Below are 25,076 nucleotides of genomic sequence, written 5' to 3'. Positions count from 1 at the left end.
TCAGCTCACGCCATAAATAAAGTCCAGTTCCCGCTATTCAGCTCACATCATAAATAAATTCCACTTCCCACTATTCAGCTCACGTCATAAATAAAGTCCAGTTCCCGCTATTCAGCTCACATCATAAATAAAGTCCAGTTCCCACTATTCAGCTCACATCATAAAAAAAGTCCAGTTCCCGCTATTCAGCTCACGTCATAAATACAGTCCAGTTCCCACTATTCAGCTCACGTCATAAATAAATTCCAGTTCCCACTATTCAGCTCACGTCATAAAGTCCAGTTCCCACTATTCAGCTCACGTCATAAATAAAGTCCAGTTCCCACTATTCAGCTCACACCATCAATAAAGTCCAGTTCCCACTATTCAGCTCACGTCATAAATATATTCCAGTTCCCACTATTCAGCTCACGTCATAAAGTCCAGTTCCCACTATTCAGCTCACGTCATAAATAAAGTCCAGTTCCCACTATTCAGCTCACGCCATCAATAAAGTCCAGTTCCCGCTATTCAGCTCACATCATAAATAAATTCCAGTTCCCACTATTCAGCTCACGTCATAAATAAAGTCCAGTTCCCACTATTCATCTCACGTCATAATTAAAGTCCTGATCCTGCTATTCAGCTCATGTCATAAATAAAGTCCAGTTCCAACTATTCAGCTCACGTCATAAATAAAGTCCAGTTCCCACTATTCAGCTCACGTCATAAATAAAGTCCAGTTCTCACTATTCAGCTCACACCAAAAATAAAGTCCAGTTCCCGCTAATCAGCTCACATCATAAATAAATTCCAGTTCCCACTATTCAGCTCACGCCATAAATAAAGTCCAGTTCCCGCTATTCAGCTCACATCATAAATAAATTCCAGTTCCCACTATTCAGCTCACGTCATAAATAAATTCCAGTTCCCACTATTCAGCTCACGTCATAAATAAAGTCCAGTTCCCACTATTCAGTTCACGTCATAAATAAAGTCCAGTTCCCACTATTAAGCTCACGTCATAAAAAAAGTCCAGTTCTCACTATTCAGCTCACGCCATAAATAAAGTCCAGTTCTCACTATTCAGTTCACGTCATAACTAAAGTCCAGTTCCCACTATTCAGCTCACGTCATAAATAAAGTCCAGTTCCCGCTATTCTGCTCACGTCATAAATAAAGTCCAGTTCCCGCTATTCAGCTCACGTCATAAATAATGTCCAGTTCTCACTATTCAGCTCACATCATAAATAAATTCCAGTTCCCACTATTCAGCTCACGTCATAAATAAAGTCCAGTTCCCACTATTCACCTCACATCATAAATAAATTCCAGTTCCCACTATTCAGCTCACGTCATAAATAAAGTCCAGTTCCCGCTATTCAGCTCACGTCATAAATAATGTCCAGTTCTCACTATTCAGTTCACGTCATAAATAAAGTCCAGTTCCCACTATTCAGCTCACGTCATAAAAAAAGTCCAGTTCTCACTATTCAGCTCACGCCATAAATAATGTCCAGTTCTCACTATTCAGTTCACGTCATAACTAAAGTCCAGTTCCCACTATTCAGCTCATGTCATAAATAAAGTCCAGTTCCCACTATTCAGCTCACGTCATAAAGTCCAGTTCCCACTATTCAGCTCACATCATAAATAAAGTCCAGTTCCCACTATTCAGCTCACGTCATAAGTAAATTCCAGTTCCCGCTATTCAGCTCACGTCATAAATAATGTCCAGTTCTCACTATTCAGTTCACGTCATAACTAATGTCCAGTTCTCACTATTCAGTTCACGTCATAAATAAAGTCCAGTTCTCACTATTCTGCTCACGTCAAAAAGTCCAGTTCCCGCTATTCAGCTCACATCATAATTAAAGTCCAGTTCCCACTATTCAGCTCACATCATAAATAAAGTCCAGTTCTCACTATTCAGCTCACGTCATCAATAAAGTCCAGTTCCCACTATTCAGCTCACGTCATAAATAAAGTCCAGTTCCCACTATTCAGCTCACGTCATTAATAATGTCCAGTTCCCGCTATTCAGCTCACGTCATAAATAAAGTCCAGTTCCCGCTATTCAGCTCACGTCATAAATAAAGTCCAGTTCCCACTATTCAGCTCACGCCATGAATAGAGTCCAGTTCCCACTATTCAGCTCACGCCATAAATAGAGTCCAGTTCCCACTATTCAGCTCACGCCATAAATAAAGTCCAGTTCCCACTATTCAGCTCACATCATAAACAAATTCCAGTTCCCACTATTCAGCTCACGTCATAAATAAAGTCCAGTTCCCGCTATTCAGCTCACGTCATAAATAAAGTCCAGTTCCCACTATTCAGCTCACGTCATAAAGTCCAGTTCCCACTATTCAGCTCATGTCATAAATAAAGTCCAGTTCCCACTATTCAGCTCACGTCATAAAGTCCAGTTCCCACTATTCAGCTCATGTCATAAATAAAGTACAGTTCTCACTATTCAGCTCACATCATAAATAAAGTCCAGTTCCCACTATTCAGCTCACATCATAAATAAAGTCCAGTTCTCACTATTCAGCTCACATCATAAATAAAGTCCAGTTCCCACTATTCAGTTCACGTCATAAATAAAGTCTAGTTCCCGCTATTCAGCTCACGTCATAAAGTCCAGTTCCCTCTATTCAGCTCACGTCATAAAGTCCTGTTCTCACTATTCAGCTCACGTTATAAATAAAGTCCAGTTCCCACTATTCTGCTCACACATAAATTAGTCCAGTTCCCGCTATTCAGCTCACGTCATAAATAAAGTCCAGTTCCCACTATTTAGCTCACGCCATAAATAAAGTCCAGTTCCCGCTATTCAGCTCACGCCATAAACAAAGTCCAGTTCCCGCTATTCAGCTCACGTCATAAATAATTTCCAGTTCCCTCTATTCAGCTCATGTCATAAATAAAGTCCAGTTCCCATTATTCAGCTCACGTCATAAATAAAGTCCAGTTCTCACTATTCAGCTCACGTCATAAATAATGTTCAGTTCTCACTATTCAGCTCACACCATAAATAAAGTCCAGTTCTCACTATTCAGCTCACGTCATCAATAATGTTCAGTTCTCACTATTCAGCTCACACCATAAATAAAGTCCAGTTCCCACTATTCAGCTCACGTCATAAATAAAGTCCAGTTCTCACTATTCAGCTCACGTCATAAATAAAGTCCAGTTCCCGATATTCAGCCCACGTCATAAATAAAGTCCAGTTCGCACTATTCAGCTCACGTCATAAATAATGTCCAGTTCCCCCTATTCAGCTCACATCATAAATAAAGTCCAGTTCTCGCTATTCAGCTCACGTCATAAATAAAGTCCAGTTCTCACTATTCAGCTCACGTCATAAATAAAGTCAAGTTCCCACTATTCAGCTCACGTCATAAATAAAGTCCAGTTCCCACTATTCAGCTCACGTCATAAATAAAGTCCAGTTCCCGCTATTCAGCTCACATCATAAATAAAGTCAAGTTCCCACTATTCAGCTCACGCCATAAATAAAGTCCAGTTCCCGCTATTCAGCTCACTTCATAAATAAAGTCCAGTTCCCACTATTCAGCTCACATCATAAATAAAGTCCAGTTCTCACTATTCAGCTCACATCATAAAAAAAGTCCAGTTCCCGCTATTCAGCTCACGTCATAAATACAGTCCAGTTCCCACTATTCAGCTCACGTCATAAATAAATTCCAGTTCCCTCTATTCAGCTCACGTCATAAAGTCCAGTTCCCACTATTCAGCTCACGTCATAAATACAGTCCAGTTCCCACTATTCAGCTCACGCCATCAATAAAGTCCAGTTCCCACTATTCAGCTCACACCATAAATACAGTCCAGTTCCCACTATTCAGCTCACGTCATAAATATATTCCAGTTCCCACTATTCAGCTCACGTCATAAAGTCCAGTTCCCACTATTCAGCTCACGTCATAAATAAAGTCCAGTTCCCACTATTCAGCTCACGTCATAAGTAAATTCCAGTTCCCACTATTCAGCTCACGTCATAAATAAAGTCCAGTTCCCACTATTCAGCTCACGCCATCAATAAAGTCCAGTTCCCGCTATTCAGCTCACATCATAAATAAATTCCAGTTCCCACTATTCAGCTCACGTCATAAATAAAGTCCAGTTCCCGCTATTCAGCTCACGTCATAAATAAATTCCAGTTCCCACTATTCAGCTCACGTCATAAATAATGTCCAGTTCTCACTATTCAGTTCACGTCATAAATAAAGTCCAGTTCCCACTATTCAGCTCACGTCATAAAAAAAGTCCAGTTCTCACTATTCAGCTCACGTCATAACTAAAGTCCAGTTCCCACTATTCAGCTCACGTCATAAATAAAGTCCAGTTCCCGCTATTCTGCTCACGTCATAAATAAAGTCCAGTTCCCACTATTCAGCTCACGTCATAAATAAAGTCCAGTTCTCACTATTCAGCTCACGTCATAAATAAAGTCCAGTTCCCGCTATTCAGCTCACGTCATAAATAATGTCCAGTTCTCACTATTCAGCTCACATCATAAATAAATTCCAGTTCCCACTATTCAGCTCACGTCATAAATAAAGTCCAGTTCCCACTATTCAGCTCACATCATAAATAAATTCCAGTTCCCACTATTCAGCTCACGTCATAAATAAAGTCCAGTTCCCGCTATTCAGCTCACGCCATAAATAATGTCCAGTTCTCACTATTCAGTTCACGTCATAACTAAAGTCCAGTTCCCACTATTCAGCTCACGTCATAAAGTCCAGTTCCCACTATTCAGCTCACATCATAAATAAAGTCCAGTTCCCACTATTCAGCTCACGTCATAAGTAAATTCCAGTTCCCGCTATTCAGCTCACGTCATAAATAATGTCCAGTTCTCACTATTCAGTTCACGTCATAACTAAAGTCCAGTTCCCGCTATTCTGCTCACGTCATAAATAAAGTCCAGTTCTCACTATTCTGCTCACGTCAAAAAGTCCAGTTCCCGCTATTCAGCTCACATCATAAATAAAGTCCAGTTCCCACTATTCAGCTCACGTCATCAATAAAGTTCAGTTCCCACTATTCAGCTCACGTCATAAATAAAGTCCAGTTCCCACTATTCAGCTCACGTCATAAATAAAGTCCAGTTCCCGCTATTCAGCTCACGTCATAAATAAAGTCCAGTTCCCACTATTCAGCTCACGTCATAAATAAAGTCCAGTTCCCGCTATTCAGCTCACGTCATAAATAAAGTCCAGTTCCCACTATTCAGCTCACGCCATAAATAGAGTCCAGTTCCCACTCTTCAGCTCACGCCATAAATAGAGTCCAGTTCCCACTATTCAGCTCACGCCATAAATAAAGTCCAGTTCCCACTATTCAGCTCACATCATAAACAAATTCCAGTTCCCACTATTCAGCTCACGTCATAAATAAAGTCCAGTTCCCGCTATTCAGCTCACGTCATAAATAAAGTCCAGTTCCCACTATTCTGCTCACGTCATAAAGTCCAGTTCCCACTATTCAGCTCACATCATAAATAAAGTCCAGTTCCCACTATTCAGTTCACATCATAAATAAAGTCCAGTTCCCACTATTCAGCTCACATCATAAATAAAGTCCAGTTCTCACTATTCAGCTCACATCATAAATAAAGTCCAGTTCCCACTATTCAGTTCACGTCATAAATAAAGTCCAGTTCTCACTATTCAGCTCATGTCATAAATAAAGTCCAGTTCTCACTATTCAGCTCACATCATAAATAAAGTCCAGTTCTCACTATTCAGCTCACGTCATAAATAAAGTCCAGTTCTCACTATTCAGCTCACATCATAAATAAAGTCCAGTTCCCACTATTCAGTTCACGTCATAAATAATGTCCAGTTCCCACTATTCAGTTCACATCATAAATAAAGTCCAGTTCTCACTATTCAGCTCACGTCATAAATAAAGTCCAGTTCCCACTATTCAGCTCTCACATAAATTAGTCCAGTTCCCACTATTTAGCTCACGCCATAAATAAAGTCCAGTTCCCGCTATTCAGCTCACGCCATAAATAAAGTCCAGTTCCCGCTATTCAGCTCACGCCATAAACAAAGTCCAGTTCCCGCTATTCAGCTCACATCATAAATAAAGTCCAGTTCCCGCTATTCAGCTCATGTCATAAATAAAGTCCAGTTCCCATTATTCAGCTCACGTCATAAATAAAGTCCAGTTCTCACTATTCAGCTCACACCATAAATAAAGTCCAGTTCTCACTATTCAGCTCACACCATAAATAAAGTCCAGTTCCCACTATTCAGCTCACGTCATAAATAAAGTCCAGTTCTCACTATTCAGCTCACGTCATAAATAAAGTCCAGTTCCCCCTATTCAGCTCAAGTCATAAATAAAGTCCAGTTCCCACTATTCAGCTCACGTCATAAATAAAGTTTTTTAGGCAGAGGACACTCACGGGTCCCCAGAGATCCTCCCCTATCAAACAGATTTCAACCTCTCATGACTCCAAAAAGACGAAGAATATCTCGTTCCGTGGAAAGAGAGAAGGGCGAAATAGAAATAAGAGAAAACAGAGAATTTTACAAATGAATATTCCAAAGAATTCACAGATTAGAGCCACGGGATACGATAGAGGCATCTATAACCTGTCAGATAAAGAATTAACTATAAACCAATTAACATTACTCAAAAAGGGTTTAAAATTCTCCCCCTCATCCAAACCCAATATGTTTGAACTATATGTGGATCTAAATAGGTTTATCCGCAATTTATGCAGACAACGCTATTTTGCAACCAAAAAGAAAACTACTAGTGGGACAAATAATTTACCGATTGTTCTAGACAATGGGGACACTTATGCCCTACCGATCCTTAAGGAATTACTAGATGATAATTGTGATACCTCTAATGCAATTAAATTATTTGACATAAATGAAAATAAAAATGAGCACATCTTTAAAATTTTAAGTCTGAATTCTTTCCTATAAGAAATAAAAGTGCAAATATCGAATGCTTTTATAAATCCACTTTACAAAGTTTTAAATCTATTTGTTCACAAACTAAAAATAATAATTCTAATTTAACAAAATGGGAAAAGATAGCCCTTCATGAACTAACTAAAGATCAGACATTGGTTATAAATGAAGCGGATAAGGGTGGAGGAACTGTAGTGATGAACAGACAAGACTACATTCAGGAGGCTCTCCGTCAATTACACGATACCACTTTTTATCGTGTACTAGACAGAGACCCATCGACTAAATACACTATGGAATATTCTACCCTCATAAATACAGCATTTTCCACCAGTGTTATCTCGAAAGATGTACACAGGTTTCTGTCAGTCTCTTTTCCGGTCACCCCCATATTTTACCATCTACCCAAAATCCACAAAAGCCTCACTTCACCCCCAGGGAGACCTATCATTTCTGGTCTCAATTCTCTTACCTCCAATCTTTCTTATTATGTTGATCATTTTCTTCAACCCCATGTTGCTCGATTAAGGTCTCATCTTAAGGATACAACCCACTTTCTCAATCAAATACGAGAAGTGGAGTGGAAAGAAACGTATGCATTTCTCACGCTTGATGTGAAAGCGTTATACACACATATCCCCCACGAGTTGGGGATAAATGCGGTTGAAAAATATCTCCTTAGAGATGAGTCCCTAACAGACAAACATCGAGATTTTCTACTTCACAGCATCCGATTTATTCTCACTCACAATTATTTTCTTTTTACTGACACATTTTACTTACAGGTTGTTGGAACGGCCATGGGGACCAGATTCGCTCCGAGCTTCGCCAACCTATACATGGGGGACTTCGAATCCTCCCGTATGTTGAACGGGGGGCTCGGGGAGTCTCTGGTACTCTATGGCCATTACATTGACGATCTTTTTATTATTTGGGATGGGGATCTTGATAGTGCACAGTCATTTGTCATGTCTTTAAATTCTAATTCTCACAACCTTTCCTTTACATACACTTATGACAGAAACCAGATACACTTTCTAGATCTCACTCTATCAATTCAAAATAATAAAATAACTACTAAAAACTATTACAAAGATACTGCTAGCAATAATTATTTACACTTCAAAAGTTCACATTATTTACCGTGGAAAACAAACATTCCGAAAGGTCAGTTGATGCGTATCAGACGCAACTGCTCGGATCTGGAATCTTTCCAGATACAGGCAAGATCTCTATGTGACAACTTTCTAGAAAAGGGCTATCCAGAGAAGTTATTGAAAAAAGCTTTCGTTGAAGTAGAACAGATGGATAGAGAAAACCTTCTAGTATCAAAACAAGCGTCAGTACCAACTAGTGAGAGAGATACATTGATGTGTAGTAAATATAAAAATAACTGTGCCTTTATTTCCACTTATAATAAATCATCTTTTCAAATAAAAAGTGCTATAGAGAGAAATTATTCTATTTTGAAACATGATACAATTCTAAAGGATATTTTACCTGAAAAACCAATCTTTATTTACAGAAAAAATAAATCCCTTAAGAATATTATTGCTCCCAGTTGTCTTAAATCTATTAAAGACTCTGATGAGATGGAACATAGAACTCGGCTACCAGAAAAACCAAAAGGCTGCTTTAAATGCGGAAGAACTAGATGTACAACATGTAAATATATTCTACATAACACGAAAGAAATAACAACAGCTTATAACGGTAAAAACATAACAATAAAACACTTTATAAACTGTGACACTAGTTTTGTCATATATATGTTGTCATGTAGTTGTGAAAACATGAAATACGTAGGCCGTACCACCAGAAAACTAAAAGAACGCTTCTTGGAGCATAGAAGAAACATCTTAAAAGGAAATATGCTCCATAGTGTTTCAAGACACTATGTTAATGTACATAATACAAATGATCATTCACTTAAGATTGTAGGGTTAGAATATATCCCCCCAACCATCAGAAAAGGTGATAGATTCAGATCTTTATGCCGTCAGGAGCTATTTTGGATTTTCCAAATGAATAGCTTATATCCTGACGGGTTAAATGAACAAATAGAATTAAACTCTATGTTCTGAGTCCTTTGTCCTTCTTTCATGTTTTATACAATTAATTTTCAGTTTATCTGCATGTTATATACAACTTAATTTATTTCAGTTTACTTTAGTAGTATTTATATACATACTACTAGGGTTTATTATACATATAATTATAGATCTATTAATTAAGGTACTATAATGTATATATGTATATTCTGTGTGGTTTTACTATGTGCAATATATTTCAGTGCCTTATCTATCTCTCACTTTCATCCAATTCCTATCCCCCCCTTTTTCTCTACGCTAAAACTAATGTTATCTGTATGCAACATGTGTCTAAATAGATTAAAAATAAAAAGAAGAATGTTTTTAACATATCGATTATCAATTGTACAAACCTCTATGTTTAGCTTGTTAAGATTAACCCCTACTACTGCTATCCATTATTGGGTAATCAATTTATATCTCAGTAATGATTGACCACCTCCTAGTTCAAGTGATATATTTAAAGTTTGCTATATATAAATGAGTCTGTATGTTTTATTTCCATTTTTAGTAATCTAAATGTTCAGCTGTATAATATGCTTCTCACAATCTGATTATATTAATTGACTGACAAGGTTAATTTTTATCATATGTTTTGAATCAACCAATCAATTATTCTAAGTGAGCTTGCAGTGCTATAAATTCGAACCAAAGGCAGCTCACTTACACCTTGACAAAGACGCCTGAGGAGCGTCGAAACGCGTAGGTGCTATTACTTGAACTACCCCTGGATCCTCACTGTGCTATCCTGATACCTGTCCTGCTTGGCTATTACCATCAACGCTGCCAGATTCTTCCACGCATGCCCCGAACCACCTGGCTACCACAGAGCATGGAGACTCTCATTGACTGAGACTACACAGGTTTTCAAGTTCCCCGCACTCAGGTTGAGCTGAGCCGCTGCAAGTCATCTTAGCACCTGTACAGCCCGGTCCCTCTGCCGGGGAAGGTCAGCAAACATCAGCTGTGCCTCCGGCGCTTCACCCTGTAAGCTGTTCGCGGGGACTGAATCCCTTCACTACGGGAGTTACTGCCGCTACAAACAGAGCCGTCATACGGAGATCCAAGCTCCCTAGACAACAGGTGAGAGCTTTCCATCGTGACACCGTATCATAGACCACTCACCTATTCACAGGCAATATTGGGCTACTTAAATATTTCTCCTGCCACTTAAAGGATACTTTACAATACGGTGGTGATAAGTGTATCAATTTGCATCCTCATTTTTTTGGATATTATCCTACACAGCCAGCGGGCCCGCAGCCATTCAATTTGGACATTGGTATTTCTACAGAAAGATCACTAATGTGATATTATGCACAGTCTTTTTTAAACAGATCATCCAGGGTTATATGTTTATTCATCTATTATATCATTTTAATTGTTAATAAATTTGTTTATTTTAACATACGAACCTTGTCCTATATTACCTATACCCCCTGACACACCGGCTGCTTTTTCTATATAACACGTCATAAATAAGTCCAGTTCTCACTATTCAGCTCACGTCATAAATAAAGTCCAGTTCCCACTATTCAGCTCACGTCATAAATAAGTCCAGTTCTCACTATTCAGCTCACGTCATAAATAAAGTCCAGTTCCCACTATTCAGCTCACGTCATAAATAATGTCCAGTTCCCACTATTCAGCTCACGTCATAAATAAAGTCCATTTCCCGCTATTCAGCTCTGACCATAAATAAAGTCCTGTTCCCGCTATTCAGCTCTGACCATAAATAATGTCCAGTTCCCGCTATTCAGCTCACACCATAAATAAAGTCCATTTCCCGCTATTTAGCTTGTGCACACACGGGGCCTGATTTAGACTGCTCGCAAGCGCTATGCGATTTCAAGCAGGTCAATTGTTAGGCAGTGCACACACGCGTCCCCGGAACGAGCGTCCTCGCATCCAAAAGGGGCGGCTGTCGATGTTGATCGACAGCTTGCCCCGTTTGGAAGGCGGGGCGGAGGGGTGGCTGGGCAAATGGAGGCGTTATTGTAGGAATGCCTGCCGTTTGTGGGCAGCCCTACTGACATCACCAGTTATGTCAGTAGGTGGACTTCCTGCTCTATTAGAGCAGGACGTCCGCTGGGGTTTGCCGCCACGAGACCCTACCACAAGGGTCTCGTCACAAGCCCGATGGTCGCTATGGTCTTGACCATTGCGACCATCACCTGGCTGCTCGCATAAGCTGTGGATGGTAACCCACAGCTATGCGAGCGGCCAAGAGGCCGCGACTAAAAAAAACAACGCCCGCCCTGATTCAGAGCGAGCGCTCGCTTTTTGCGAGCGCCTCTGAATCAGGGCCACAGCCCGAAGCAGCAAGTAGCAGAAATGGCGATATTTCTTTGTCATTCTCTTCCTAATACAATGATACAATGATGTATAGAAAACTGAATAAATGTCAGACATAGAAACACACAGAAATGACAGAGCGGTAAGTAAGAGAGCAATGATATTTATTGGGGTTCTGTGTGCCTGGCACTCATACACACAGTGCATTATTATTATACACAGTATTTGTTACATAGCTGAACAACCCTCTCCAAGCACTTAAATACCATTATCTACAACACGTTCAAACTGAAATCTGATTATGTCATAGTTTGTATTATCACACAACTGCAATTTCTATGTTTCATGAGAGCAGCAGACCCCTCCCCTCCCCCCCAGACTTAGCCCCCGGTTATATATCTGGCCGCCTGTAATCCGCCCCCCTCAGGGCTGAGCCTGGGAGTGACGTTAGACTGGCCCTGCTGCTTTTATGAACAGACAAGACACAAAGAAAAGCTATATAACCAAATTCACAAAGCAGTCCAATAATGACACTATAAATAGGAGTTTGGCTGAGGTGTGAGGCGTCACGTCGGCCTTGTGTGTAATGGCTGCATAGTGTACAGTATAGCGTCTATAACACCGACCGTTACATTGTCCTCGCTGTGTATTTAAGCAAGAGAATTACAATTGTAAGTACTAATGGATGTGAGTGTGTGCTCAGAGGATGTGAGTGTATGTTCAGAAGATGTGAGTGTGTGTGCTCAGAGGATGTGAGTGTATGTTCAGAAGATGTGAGTGTGTGCTCAGTGGATGTGAGTGTATGTTCAGAAGATGTGAGTGTGTGTGCTCAGTGGATGTGAGTGTGTGCTCAGAGGATGTGAGTGTATGTTCAGAAAATGTGAGTGTGTGTGCTCAGTGGATGTGAGTGTGTGCTCAGAGGATGTGAGTGTATGTTCAGAAGATGTGAGTGTGTGTGCTCAGTGGATGTGAGTGTGTGCTCAGTGGATGTGAGTGTGTGCTCAGAGGATGTGAGTGTATGTTCAGAAGATGTGTGTGTGCTCAGTGGATGTGAGTGTATGTTCAGAAGATGTGAGTGTGTGCTCAGTGGATGTGAGTGTATGTTCAGAAGATGTGAGTGTGTGCTCAGTGGATGTGAGTGTATGTTCAGAAGATGTGAGTGTGTGTGCTCAGTGGATGTGAGTGTGTGCTCAGAGGATGTGAGTGTATGTTCAGAAGATGTGAGTGTGTGTGCTCAGTGGATGTGAGTGTGTGCTCAGAGGATGTGAGTGTATGTTCAGAAGATGTGAGTGTGTGTGCTCAGTGGATGTGAGTGTGTGCTCAGAGGATGTGAGTGTATGTTCAGAAGATGTGAGTGTGTGTGCTCAGTGGATGTGAGTGTGTGCTCAGAGGATGTGAGTGTATGTTCAGAAGATGTGAGTGTGTGTGCTCAGTGGATGTGAGTGTGTGCTCGGTGGATGTGAGTGTGTGCTCAGTGGATGTGAGTGTATGTTCAGAAGATGTGAGTGTGTTCTCAGTGAATGTGAATGTGTGCGCTCAGAAGAAGTGAGTGTGTGCACAGAGGAAGTGAGTGTGTGCTCAGTGGATGTGAGTGTGTGCGCTCAGAAGAAGTGAGTGTGTGCACAGAGGAAGTGAGTGTGTGCGCTCAGAAGTGAGTGTATGCTCAGAGGAAGTGAGTGTGTGCTCAGTGGATGTGAGTGTGTGCTCAGAAGAAGTGAGTGAGTGCACAGAGGAAGTGAGTGTGTGCTCAGTGGATGTGAGTGTGCACTCAGAAGATGTGAGTGAGTGCACAGAGGAAGTGAGTGTGAGGAGCACCCTTTTCATGAAAACTATAGCTTAAAAAAAAGTTAACCCTATGCAAAGTTTATATTTTTCCATTGATAAATACATATGTCTGAGTCTCGATACATAAAGTAATTGGCATTACATGTGATCTTCCTAACGAACTGAGTCCAAGTAAATTTCCTTTGTACTGTAATGGGGAGCTTTAGGTCGGACATCAGGAAGCATGGTGAGCGATTGTACCCATTACAGAACACGCTGTATAATATCTAGTTCTGGCAAATTCTTTTTACATGTGTGTACAGTATATTACAAATTACACTTTAACCGATATCTCAGCTACAAATGTCCTTTAAAAATATATATATATTTTGCTGATACAAAACTGATCTATGACCTCACAGATTCAGGAGCCGGGTGTTGCGGTGAAATGCGTGAACCACACATACACTTACCTGAACCCTTCAACCAAAGCCAACATTAATCTATCACAGCAGCTGGTTCACTCCTTCATGTTATTATTACACAGCACTGATTGTAATAACTAACCAATCTATAGACGGGGGCTCGGTATTATCTGATGAAAGTCATATTACACATTACCTCAGACATTTCATCTATGTGCAACATTATTAACAGTATTCTGAAAGTAATTAAAGATAAATAGATTCACAGGGGTCAATATAAATTAGGATCGAGGGGGGCGAATTGTCATTGGAACGATATAGAAATGGCGGCATCAGCACAGTGATTTGCCCCCCACCTGCCTGATCTCATCCCGGACTCGCACATTTATGCTCACAGCCCTGTGGGGCCGCGAACAGAAATGTGCGGGTCTGGAGGTACCGTAAGTACGGCATACAGCCCCACGCACTTGGGGGTGCGAGAAACTCGCACCTAATTCGGATTGACCCCATAGAGGAGTTGGCTTTTAATTTTTTGATGAGTAGACCCCCCCTCCCTTTCCCCTTTTCAGTCAATGCGCCCACAAAGGGATATTTTTATAATATTTAGGATAGGATTAATCGGATTTTGCCGTGTCCCCCCAGATGGTGACAGTGAGGTCTGTGCACTATGAAGTGTAACAATAGGTAGGATAGGATTAATCGGATTTTGCCGTGTCTCTCCAGATGGTGAAGGTGAGGTCTCTGCACTATGAAGTCTAATAATAGGTAGGATAGGATTAATCAGATTTTGCCGTGTACCCCCAGATGGTGAAGGTGAGGTCTCTGCACTATGAAGTCTAACAATAGGTAGGATAGGATTAATCGGATTTTGCCATGTCCCCCCAGATGGTGAAGGTGAGGTCTCTGCACTATGAAGTATAATAGTAGGTAGGATAGGATTAATTGGATTTTGCCGTGTCTCCCCAGAAGGTGACAATGAGGTCTCTGCACTATGAAGTGCAATAATAGGTAGGATAGGATTGATCAGATTTTGCCGTGTCCCCGCAGATGGGTGACAGTGAGGTCTGTGCACTATGAAGTGTAATAATAGGTAGGATAGGATTAATCAGATTTTGCTGTGTCTCCCCAGATGGTGAAGGTGAGGTCTCTGCACTATGAAGTCTTATAATAGGTAGGATAGGATTAATCAGATTTTGCCGTGTCCCCCTAGATGGTGAAGGTGAGGTCTCTGCACTATGAAGTGTAATAATAGGTAGGATAGGATTAATCAGATTTTGCCGTGTCTCCCCAGATGGTGAAGGTGAGGTCTCTGCACTATGAAGTGTAATAGTAGGTAGGATAGGATTAATCGGATTTTGCCGTGTCCCCCCAAATGGTGAGTCTCTGCACTATGAAGTGTAATAATAGGTAGGATAGGATTAATCAGATTTTGCCGTGTCCCCCCAGATGGTGAAGGTGAGGTCTCTGCACTATGAAGTATAATAATAGGATAGGATCAATTGGATTTTGCCGTGTCCCCCCAGATGGTGAAGGTGAGGTCTCTGCACTATGAAGTATAATAATAGGTAGGATAGGATTAATCAGATTTTGCCGTGTCCCTCCAGATGGTGAAGGTGAGGTGTCTGCATTATGAAGTGTAATAATAGGTAGGATAGGATTAATCAGATTTTGCCGTGTCCCCCCAGATGGTGAAGGTGAGGTCTCTGCACTATGAAGTCTTATAATAGGTAGGATAGGATTAATCGGATTTTGCCGTGTCCCCCAAGATGGTGACGGTGAGGTCTCTGCGCTATGATGTGTAATAATAGGTAGGATAGGATTAATCAGATTTTGCCGTGTCCCCCCAGATGGTGAAGGTGAGGTCTCTGCACTATGAAGTCTTATAATAGGTAGGATAGGATTAATCGGATTTTGCCGTGTCTCCCCAGATGGTGAAGGTGAGGTCTCTGCACTATGAAGTCTTATAATAGGTAGGATAGGATTAATCGGATTTTGCCGTGTCTCCCCAGATGGTGACGATGAGGTCTGTCCACTATGAAGTGTAATAATAGATAGGATTGGATTAATCAGATTTTGCCGTGTCCCCCCAGATGGTGAAAGTGAGGTCTCTGCACTATGAAGTGTAATAATAGGTAGGATAGGATTAATCAGATTTTGCCGTGTCTCCCCAGATGGTGAAGGTGAGGTCTGTGCACTATGAAGTGTAATAATAGGTAGGATAGGATTAATCAGATTTTGCCGTGTCTCCCCAGATGGTGAAAGTGAGGTCTCTGCACTATGAAGTGTAATAATAGGTAGGATAGGATTAATCAGATTTTGCCGTGTCCCCCCAGATGGTGAAGGTGAGGTCTCTGCACTATGAAGTGTAATAATAGGTAGGATAGGATTGATCGGATTTTGCCGTGTCCCCCTAGATGGTGAAGGTGAGGTCTCTGCACTATGAAGTGTAATAATAGGTAGGATAGGGAACTGTTGGCTTGTTTCAGATGTGGACGCAAATTCCATCACAGCTGCGATATCTCACGGATTCGCAATTGTGGAAATATGCTAATGACTCGCCATCCAGTACTGAGAGACACCCAGTGACATCATCTGATGTCCGCCACTCGCACCAAAACCGTAAATACCGGAAACATTGAACACCGTTCAGGCGGCCATCAGCCTTTAGAGTAAATCTAAGCTGCCACAGACACAGTGGTCTCCAGGCGCGCAGAGGGCTCTCCTGCTGCCAGCCAGGACACGGTGGTTAGTTAATGACGCTAAGAAAACAGTAATTGGAATTAATTTGCTGTGCATGTGCAGTGCGGCTTACACGCATCCGCAACGGCTAACGCTCAATCTGCATAAATATCGGCATTGCGCTCACTTCTGAATAAGGCCCAGGCGCAGCCTTATTTCAGATATTTTCAGAACTGTGCTGCAGAATATTTGGCTGAGGAATTTCGCCCTTTTCCAAATGGAATTTGGCCGTAACAATTCTGCAAGAACTTCTCCCTATTATTTTTGTACACCGCAGAGCAGAATGAATGGACCGCCATTTTCCCACCCTCATTTGCAGACTACAAAAATGTAAATGTAAATTTACAAATACAGGGCGGTGAAATGGGCACTTCGTGGGTTAGCAAAGAACTGAAAGATTGTACCACCGGCCGGCACCACCATAAAATGTATTTCACGTGAAATTACCCTGTAACATGTTCACCTATTCTTGTACAAATGGAAACTCTTCTATCATAAGACCAGTCATATAAAGCATTATCACACAAACATAGTGCATACTCAGTCCTGACTTATACCACAGACCTGGCTACAATGTTTGACTAGAAGGGAGCTGGGATTGGATCTGGAGGCCAGTTTGCTTTAGGAAATGTTTTTCGTTCAGTTTTTTTTTTTTCCATTTAATTTTTCGGGATTAAAACCAAAGGTCGGGCCTTGTACCCCATCTGCCAAGTTGCTTTCAACAGAACTTCCCCTAAAAATACTATTTTCTGTTAAAGGCAAACTGAACCATGATGGAAGACAAGCTGAAGGCACTCAAACATGGCAAAGAGTCTGAGATGGTTTTCCTCGATCCTCCTGTGTTGCTTTGTATTTCCTCCTCTGAGCAGCGCGTGTAAACTTTGATACAACTCCAAGTTACACAGGGATGGCTGGTGTCACCCCGCTGTAGAGAGAATGGTCATGGAGGTTACATATATATGGCTTGTAGATCTGTATATAGGAGGATCTCTGTGACAGGCAGCGACGGTTGTATTGTTTCCACCAATGGGACGATGAGAAGTAACGGGCTCGCTCAGTATTGCTCCAAAGGGTACAAAGACATTCCAGCTTCACATCCAACTCACAACTTTTTTTTTTGTCAATTTAACGACTTCTTAAAGAGAATTTGAAAAACAAGTTAAACAGGGATTTTATCCTCATACTCTAGTGATCATTTCTTGACAGAACTCCTTATTGGCGTGTGCGTGCGTAATGTTAGCTATTCTCTCAACCTGGTGGTGACATTTCCTTCTAGAGCAGAAGCATCGGGTAACCCGAGTCTAGCTCTGGCCAAACCTTTCCTACACACTTTACACTTCACTTCCCATGAACAGTTCAAAGGAGTATCCGCGGAGTTCCCAGCAGCCACCCTGCCACGTGGAGTCACAAATATAACACCACCTTTTGGGAACAAGGCTCATATATACTGTAGACACAGCCAACGGAAGTCTTGTACAACGTTTCTCAACACTGTCCACAACGTGCGAGCTCAGATACCACAGCAATCACCACCTGGTCATACCAGCAACATTGAGGGTCCCGTTCACGGCCGCTCCAAAGGACAGCATTTAGCAAAGCCTTATACTCACAGCTCCTAGATTTTCTGGTTCAAAAGACTTTGATAAATGATCCCACTGGGCTGCAAACCCCTCCAAGCTGTGACTTCGGGTTACATATACAGGATTTCATCAAGTCAAGCAAGGAGGGTTCTATGAGTGGCAATTTATGCTGAAAAAATACATCCATGTTATTTGCATTGTATATCTGCTACATGATTGTCCCAGGAGATGACAGCGAGGGTCAGGTCTCCACGTACTTGTGGCTAATTTAAGGCACTGAGGTTTCTACTGTCCAAGCAATGAAGACCCAAAACGCTCTTTAAACCATGTGCAAAGACATTTGTGATGATGACCCGGGGACAGCGCCATACTGTCTGCTGTCACAGGCATTTGCTGCCTGCTGATTGGCTGATGGGCTACCAATCATGTGCATTGCTTCCATGCCAGAGGACAGGTACTGCCTGTCGCTAAAAGCAACATTGGATGGAGAGGAGCAGAGTAAAGTGCCTTGGGGTGCAGTCAGTTTCTCGGGGCTTGCTGCCAGGCGGGTAGAGCCGGGGAAGTTGTATCCATAGAGGTTGTAGGGGTTGTGAATGGAGAAGGCATTGTAAGAACCTTGTTGCATGTGACTGCTTCCAAACATGTGTGAGGAGGAGGAGCTGGAGGACGGGTTTCCCGCCTGCATCATATACTGAAACTGGGAGGTTGGGTAGGAGCCCAGCTGCCCGCTGTAGGCATCCATCTTGCTGTTGCTTGGCAAAGATGAAGGGGTTGGCATCCCAGAAATTAAGGATGAAGTCCTCTGGGGCATAAAGGTATCGGATGGCTGGGTACCACCGGAGTTTGCACCTTGAAGCCTGTTGTATCCGTTATCGCTCAGACCTGGATAGTTCTGGAGTGCGGACATGTTGCTCCTGGCGCAGGCGGGGTACTCCGACAAATTGAGGTTGCACAGCTGATTTTCCCGGCAGCCAACGTTAAAAGAGTTGGGTGCCAGGTGGAAGGTAGGGGGAGAGCAAGATGGCGAGAGCAGGTGGGACGAAGCCGAGGGCGATGGGGTCCCGGTGCTGGAGGTCGTAGGCGATGTCCCCGTGCTGCCACCTGGAAAAATAAGACAGAGAAGAAGTTTAGGACTCTATCATCGGAAAACAGGACGGGATTCTACGGGTCCCAGGAGCAACATTGAACATACAGGTATAAGAAAGCACAATAATCAGCGCTAACATATTATTGTAAAACAGGCATCTACAAAGGGGCAAATAGTTCTCCCCGCCTCCTCCCAACAGCTCAGGGTACACCCTCCTCCCCTGTAGTCCTGCCTACTGGCTGACAGGGACTGTCCTGGGAGGAACCGCAGGTCATGAAGTGCACAGGAGGACTGGGAGAAGCACAGAACTTCTTATCCCCTATTCAGCATGCAGACGGCAGGGTCTCTGCTGCTCTCAGTGACCCAGTTATACTGTGTAGGTTATACAGTACCCTCCGATATATTACGTGTTAGTGCAGCTGAGGTTTTCTGTTCAGGATAGTAAATAGCTTTAGCTGTAACGTAATTAATAAATGTTATTAATGTGATATATTGTACAGTAGCCCATGTTACTGCAGTCTGGAGTTGCGATAACACAGGCACAATTCCCTGATTCTGGCACTCGTGTCTGTAGATTTCTAGAGCAATGCGCACCCTGCCCGTATCCTGGTGTAACTCTCCACACACGGTATAATATAAAGGTGTCCCGAAGTGTATGGGATCTATGACAGAAAGAAGCAGCAGAGTTTACTGTTATTCATACAAGTTTATTAGATTGTAAGCTCCTAGGAGAAGGGTCTTTTGTACTATTTGTGCCAACATATACTGTATATGTGACTTTTATATTAGTTTATTTCACTCTTTCTGATTTCCTTACTTAGGTAACAGTTTATTAATGAGTAATGCTGTAGTTACATAAATATATATATACATATACATACATTTATTTCATACTAGCCTAATTTTGAAAAAAGCATTTCAGAGAGATTGTGAAAGAAACACCTATGAGCGTGGCGGTAAAGTGGGCGTGTCCTGCTACATCTGAGAGGCGTGTCATACATGTGATCGGTGTGTACTCTTACATATGAGGGGTGTCATACATGTTATAGGCGTGTCCTGCTACATCTGAGAGGCATGTCATACATGTGATAGGCGTGTCCTGCTACATCTGAGGGGTGTGTCATACATGTGATGGGTGTGAACTGCTACATCTGACAGGTGTGTCATACATGTGATAGGTGTGTACTGCTACATCTGAGAGGTGTGTCATACATCTGAGGGGCGTGTACTGCTACATCAGAGAGGCGTGTCATACATCTGAGGGGCGTGTACTGCTACATCTGAGAGGCGGGTCATACATCTGAGGGGCGTGTACTGCTACATCTGAGAGGCGTGTCATACATCTGAGGGGCGTGTACTGCTACATCTGAGAGGCGTGTCATACATCTGAGGGGCGTGTACTGCTACATCTGAGAGGCGTGTCATACATCTGAGGGGCGTGTACTGCTACATCTGAGAGGCGTGTCATACATCTGAGGGGCGTGTACTGCTACATCTGAGAGGCGTGTCATACATCTGAGGGGCGTGTCATACTTCTGAGGGGCGTGTACTGCTACATCTGAGAGGCGTGTCATACATCTGAGGGGCGTGTACTGCTACATCTGAGAGGCGTGTCATACATCTGAGGGGCGTGTCATACATCTGAGGGGCGTGTACTGCTACATTCTAGCCAGGCTGATCCTGGATACAGTCAGGGAAAAGTATCTATTTCCCGAAAAGCTGTCATTGCAAAAATGTCAGCTTTTCAGAATAGATAGTTATAGGGAGGAGGAATGATGGCTTCCTCTGGTAATTAGGTAGAACTCCATGCCAGTTCTAAGCCTAATTACCTCCATCAAAGTTTTAGTTATGATGAATAGGCCCCTGATACATTTCAGAAAATACATGTAGCCATAGGGATCACTGTGCCTTATACCCAATGCAGGGAAATATACTAATGATCCCATTTGAATGTATATAATTCTCTATTTCTTTTAATATAACCGCTACATAATGGGGGTAAGGTGCAATCAGGGAGATTTCTGCTATTTCAGGGAGAGTTGGCAAGTATGATTTATTTCTACATGCAAGTCACCAGCTGTGCCCGATGCTGTGTCGGCTCCTGGCCAGAGACTGATGCCAGGTCGGCAGGTGTGTGCCCATGTGATACTCAGTCGCTTCCTTTCTCAGATATTACATCTATTTAACATCTTCTGAGCACTGAATTCATGTCCTGACGCCCATCTGACCAGACAGGTCAGCAGCTCCTCTATTCCGCACGGCGGGTACATGGAGGGGGCCTGATGAGCAGCTTCTTAATCTTATCCCCTCCAGGACGAAGCATAAAATGCACTTTCCTTATATAAAATAGCTAATAACATTATTGCATAGACACACACACACACACTCACGCTCAAACTCACACACGCACACACTCACGCTCAAACTCACACATGCACACACACACTCACGCACACACACACTCACACATACACACACTAACTCACGCACACTCACACATGCACACACTCACGCACACACACTCACACATACACACACTAACTCATGCACACACTCACGCACACACTCACACTCCAACTCACACATGCACACACTCACGCACACACAAACTCACACATACACACACTAACTCACGCACACACTCACACACACACTCACACTCCAACTCACACATGCACACACTCACGCACACACACACTCACACATACACACACTAACTCATGCACACACTCACGCTCAAACTCACACATGCACACACTCACGCACACACACTCACACATACACACACTAACTCACGCACACACTCACACACACACTCACGCTCAAACTCACACATGCACACACTTACGCACACACACACTCACTCACGCACACACTCACACATACACACACTAACTCACGCACACACTCACACATACACTCACTCATGCACACACTCACACATACACTCACTCACGCACACACTCACTCAAGCACACACACACACTCACCCACACACACATACACACACTAACTCACACACACACTCACTCACGCACACACTCACTCAAGCACACACACGCACACACTCACTCACAAACTCACGCATACACATTCACTGAATCACACACTCACGCACACTCACAGACACACACACTCACTCATGCAAACACACTCACTCAAGCACACACACACGCACCCTCACGCACACACACACTCACTGAAGCACACACTCACTCACAGACAGTCAGACACACACACTCACTCAAGCACACAAATACGCACACAGTCACTCAAGCACACATTCACAAACACACACACTATCTCAAGCACACATTCACAAACACACTCACACATACACACTCACTCAAACGCACATTCACACTCATTTACACACACATACTGGATAAAAGTTCTTATACTTTGATAGGGTTACAGACTTGTGACACTGTGGGGCTCATGTATAGTATGACACATGGCTATTTTCTTACTGCACCTGTGTGCACAACAACACACAGATACTGCCGGATGCAGATAGGCAGAGGAATTTTACACAATTAACACTCACAAATTGTTACGACTGGAGAACAGGAGTGGGAAGGGACGAGCGCGTGCAGGCCGGGTGTACAATAGGGTGATATGCCAGTTTTAACCTATGGCTTGCCGAGCAGGAAGCAGGAAGCGCGCACCCATGGTCACACTGGTGAGAGAGAGGAATTCTACTATTATTAATTGTTTTTATTTATGTTGTGTGAGCATCTGGCTCTGGCAGCTTTGGGTATGCTGGCACTTGCAGTACTACTAAGCTTGGCAGTCATGATGCTAGCCGGACCCCGCAGTGCAAGTTTCCCTACTATACTGCCACCGGCCTGGCATGTCATAGACTAGTACTGGCAGCGGCGTTTACAGGTGAACCCGCGCTTTCCGACCCCCTCCCAACGTTGCTGTTACCTTCCTGGACTATGGGGTGCGTTTACTAAAGTGAGAGTTTTAGAAGTGGAGACGTTGCCCATAGCAACCAATCAGATTCTACTTAACATTTATCTAGCACCTTCTAGAAGATAATAGCTAGAAGCAGATTGGTTGCTATGGGAAACATCTCCACTTCTAAAACTGAAACTTTAGTAAAGTTATCCTTCTGAGCGCTAATGGTAGTACTTGTGGATGAGGTAACGTGCTTTTTAACGCCATTTCTGCCTGCGTCTTTTTACGTAAATTGCGTCCAACAATACATCAGCCCCTTAACGTGCCGCGCGTATAACGGCACAGAGGAGTTTTTGTGCTCCCCTGAGCTGTGACGGATTTCTGCCCATTCTGTTCCCTGTTTCTGATGATGATCTCCAGCCGGGAACTATCACAGGCAGAAAAGCCCTTTTCATCGCCTGCGCGGCTCGTTCCTCCGCCTGGTTTATTTCTTCTGTAAGTGAAACCAATGGTCAGAGACCTCAGCTGCTCAACAGATGGGAACTCTCCCAATAAGTGTAATTATTAGTATCTGGATAGGGCTGAACTCACCTTGTTGCTTCTGCATGGTTGTAAAATCTTCAAAGGTAAGAGTGCGGACCGGTGGTCTCCAGAACGCGTACGTCTCCATGATGGCCTCCAGGCCCGTGCTGTGAACGAAAGGAAGATTAGGTAAATGGAAGACAGGATCCATTTATATAACACTCAATAAAAGCGCACAGCAGGTCTCCCCCTGACAGACTGTGAATGAGACCCGCGGTATTCCCAGGAGCGCAGACTTATACGCTGCGTCTGCCCATCTCTGACCAGAACATGCCCTATGTAAGCAGAGTTGGTCTATGTGACAGGCTAAAGTGTTTATATACACTTACTAAATATAAAAGTTGTATTTAGGCATTACCGTAGCTTGCTATTATAACTAGAGATGTACACGGACCCCCCTGTGTTTTAGGGGTCTAGTTACTAAGCAGTGTTAGGAGACAGAGTGAAAAGTGATAAGGTACCAGCCAATCAGCTCCCAAATGTCATCTCACAGGCTGTGTTTTAAAAGTGGCAGTTGGGAGCTGATTGGCTGGCACCTTATCACTTTCTTATCACTTTTCACTCTGTCTCCTAACACTGGTTAGTAACTAGACCCCTTAGTTTGGATGTTGACAAAACCACCCTCAAATGTTTTGGTTCTGTTTTAGTTTTCGATTTAAAATGATTAAAACAGCTAAAATCATGTAACTTGGACCCGTTTTGTTCCTATATTACTAGTTTATTACCATGAATAACATTCATTTCCAGTCATCTCCAGTCAATTTTGATCACCTGGCAGCACCCGAAATCACGAGGGAGCGATTTAAATCCGTCTTTTAGATCCGACTTCTGTTTAACTCAGAACCCAAAAGTTCGGGTGTGTCCGGTTTTCAGCAAAACTGAGCTGCTCATCTGTAATTCAGACTTGCCTACCTTTAGGCTGTCCCTTCCGGGAGAGGACAGCCTGGACGACACTCCTCTCACAGCAGGTGGGCGGAGCGATGGGGCGTGACGGCTCAACACGTCATCGTGGCCCCGCCCCCCACTGTTCAGAGCCCGTAATACAGGCACTGTACTGCGGGGGGCGGGGCTTCGATGACGCGATTTAACGCGAATCGCGTCATCTGATCTCCCGGGCTGCATATTAAGTGGCTGGCAATGGGGGGTGTGGGATGGCTGCAGCTGGTTCCGGGAGACTTGCCTTGCCTTCCGTGTGGTCGGGAGCGGCACCCGATTTTCGGGAGGCTCCCGACCAAATCGGGAGGGTAGGCAAGTATGTTGTAATTATAACTAGTGGTGGAACCACCATCACTGTACAGGGTGCAGCCGCTACTGGCCGGGAGGTGAGGGGTGTCTGGCAGTTTTAGGTTATTTTCAGACACCCGTTCTGCTCTGAAATTGCTGTGAAGACTATAAAGTGCATTCACAGAACTCACGAATGGGGGCCTGGGAGGCTATAGCACTATTGCAGGGCCCTACATTTTGCTATGGGCCAAACAGTGCAATGATCTGCCCCAGGCTATCAAACTAGTGATTAGTTTATATATAAAATCCTGTAATACGTATCTGCACAAACAGTGTGATGTGATGTCGTCATTTAAAATTAGCGATCATCAATTCAGTGCAATTAAATCTTGAGAATGATAATGAATACTCTATTTGCAGAGGGACTCTTTCACCTTTAT

The 25,076-nt window shown here is 43.0% G+C and overlaps 1 protein-coding gene across 1 annotated transcript in view; it reads right to left on the bottom strand.

The window, feature by feature from the left end:
* Nucleotides 1-18,157: 18,157 nt before the first annotated feature.
* TBX15 (T-box transcription factor 15) overlaps nucleotides 18,158-25,076 on the bottom strand; it is a 177,425-nt gene continuing 170,506 nt past the window's right edge. The window contains exons 7-8 of the mRNA XM_088463605.1: nucleotides 23,422-23,519; nucleotides 18,158-18,941 (exon numbers count right to left, since the gene is read on the bottom strand). Coding sequence (XP_088319731.1) covers nucleotides 18,160-18,941; nucleotides 23,422-23,519 — 880 coding nt within the window. The 3' untranslated portion in view covers nucleotides 18,158-18,159. The remainder of the gene's footprint in view (nucleotides 18,942-23,421; nucleotides 23,520-25,076) is intronic.

Source organism: Taudactylus pleione, unplaced genomic scaffold (assembly GCF_031769625.1).
Source record: "Taudactylus pleione unplaced genomic scaffold, aTauple2 ptg001412l, whole genome shotgun sequence".
Classification (NCBI taxonomy): Eukaryota; Metazoa; Chordata; class Amphibia; order Anura; family Myobatrachidae; genus Taudactylus; species Taudactylus pleione.
This window is presented reverse-complemented; position numbering and strand designations above follow the sequence as displayed.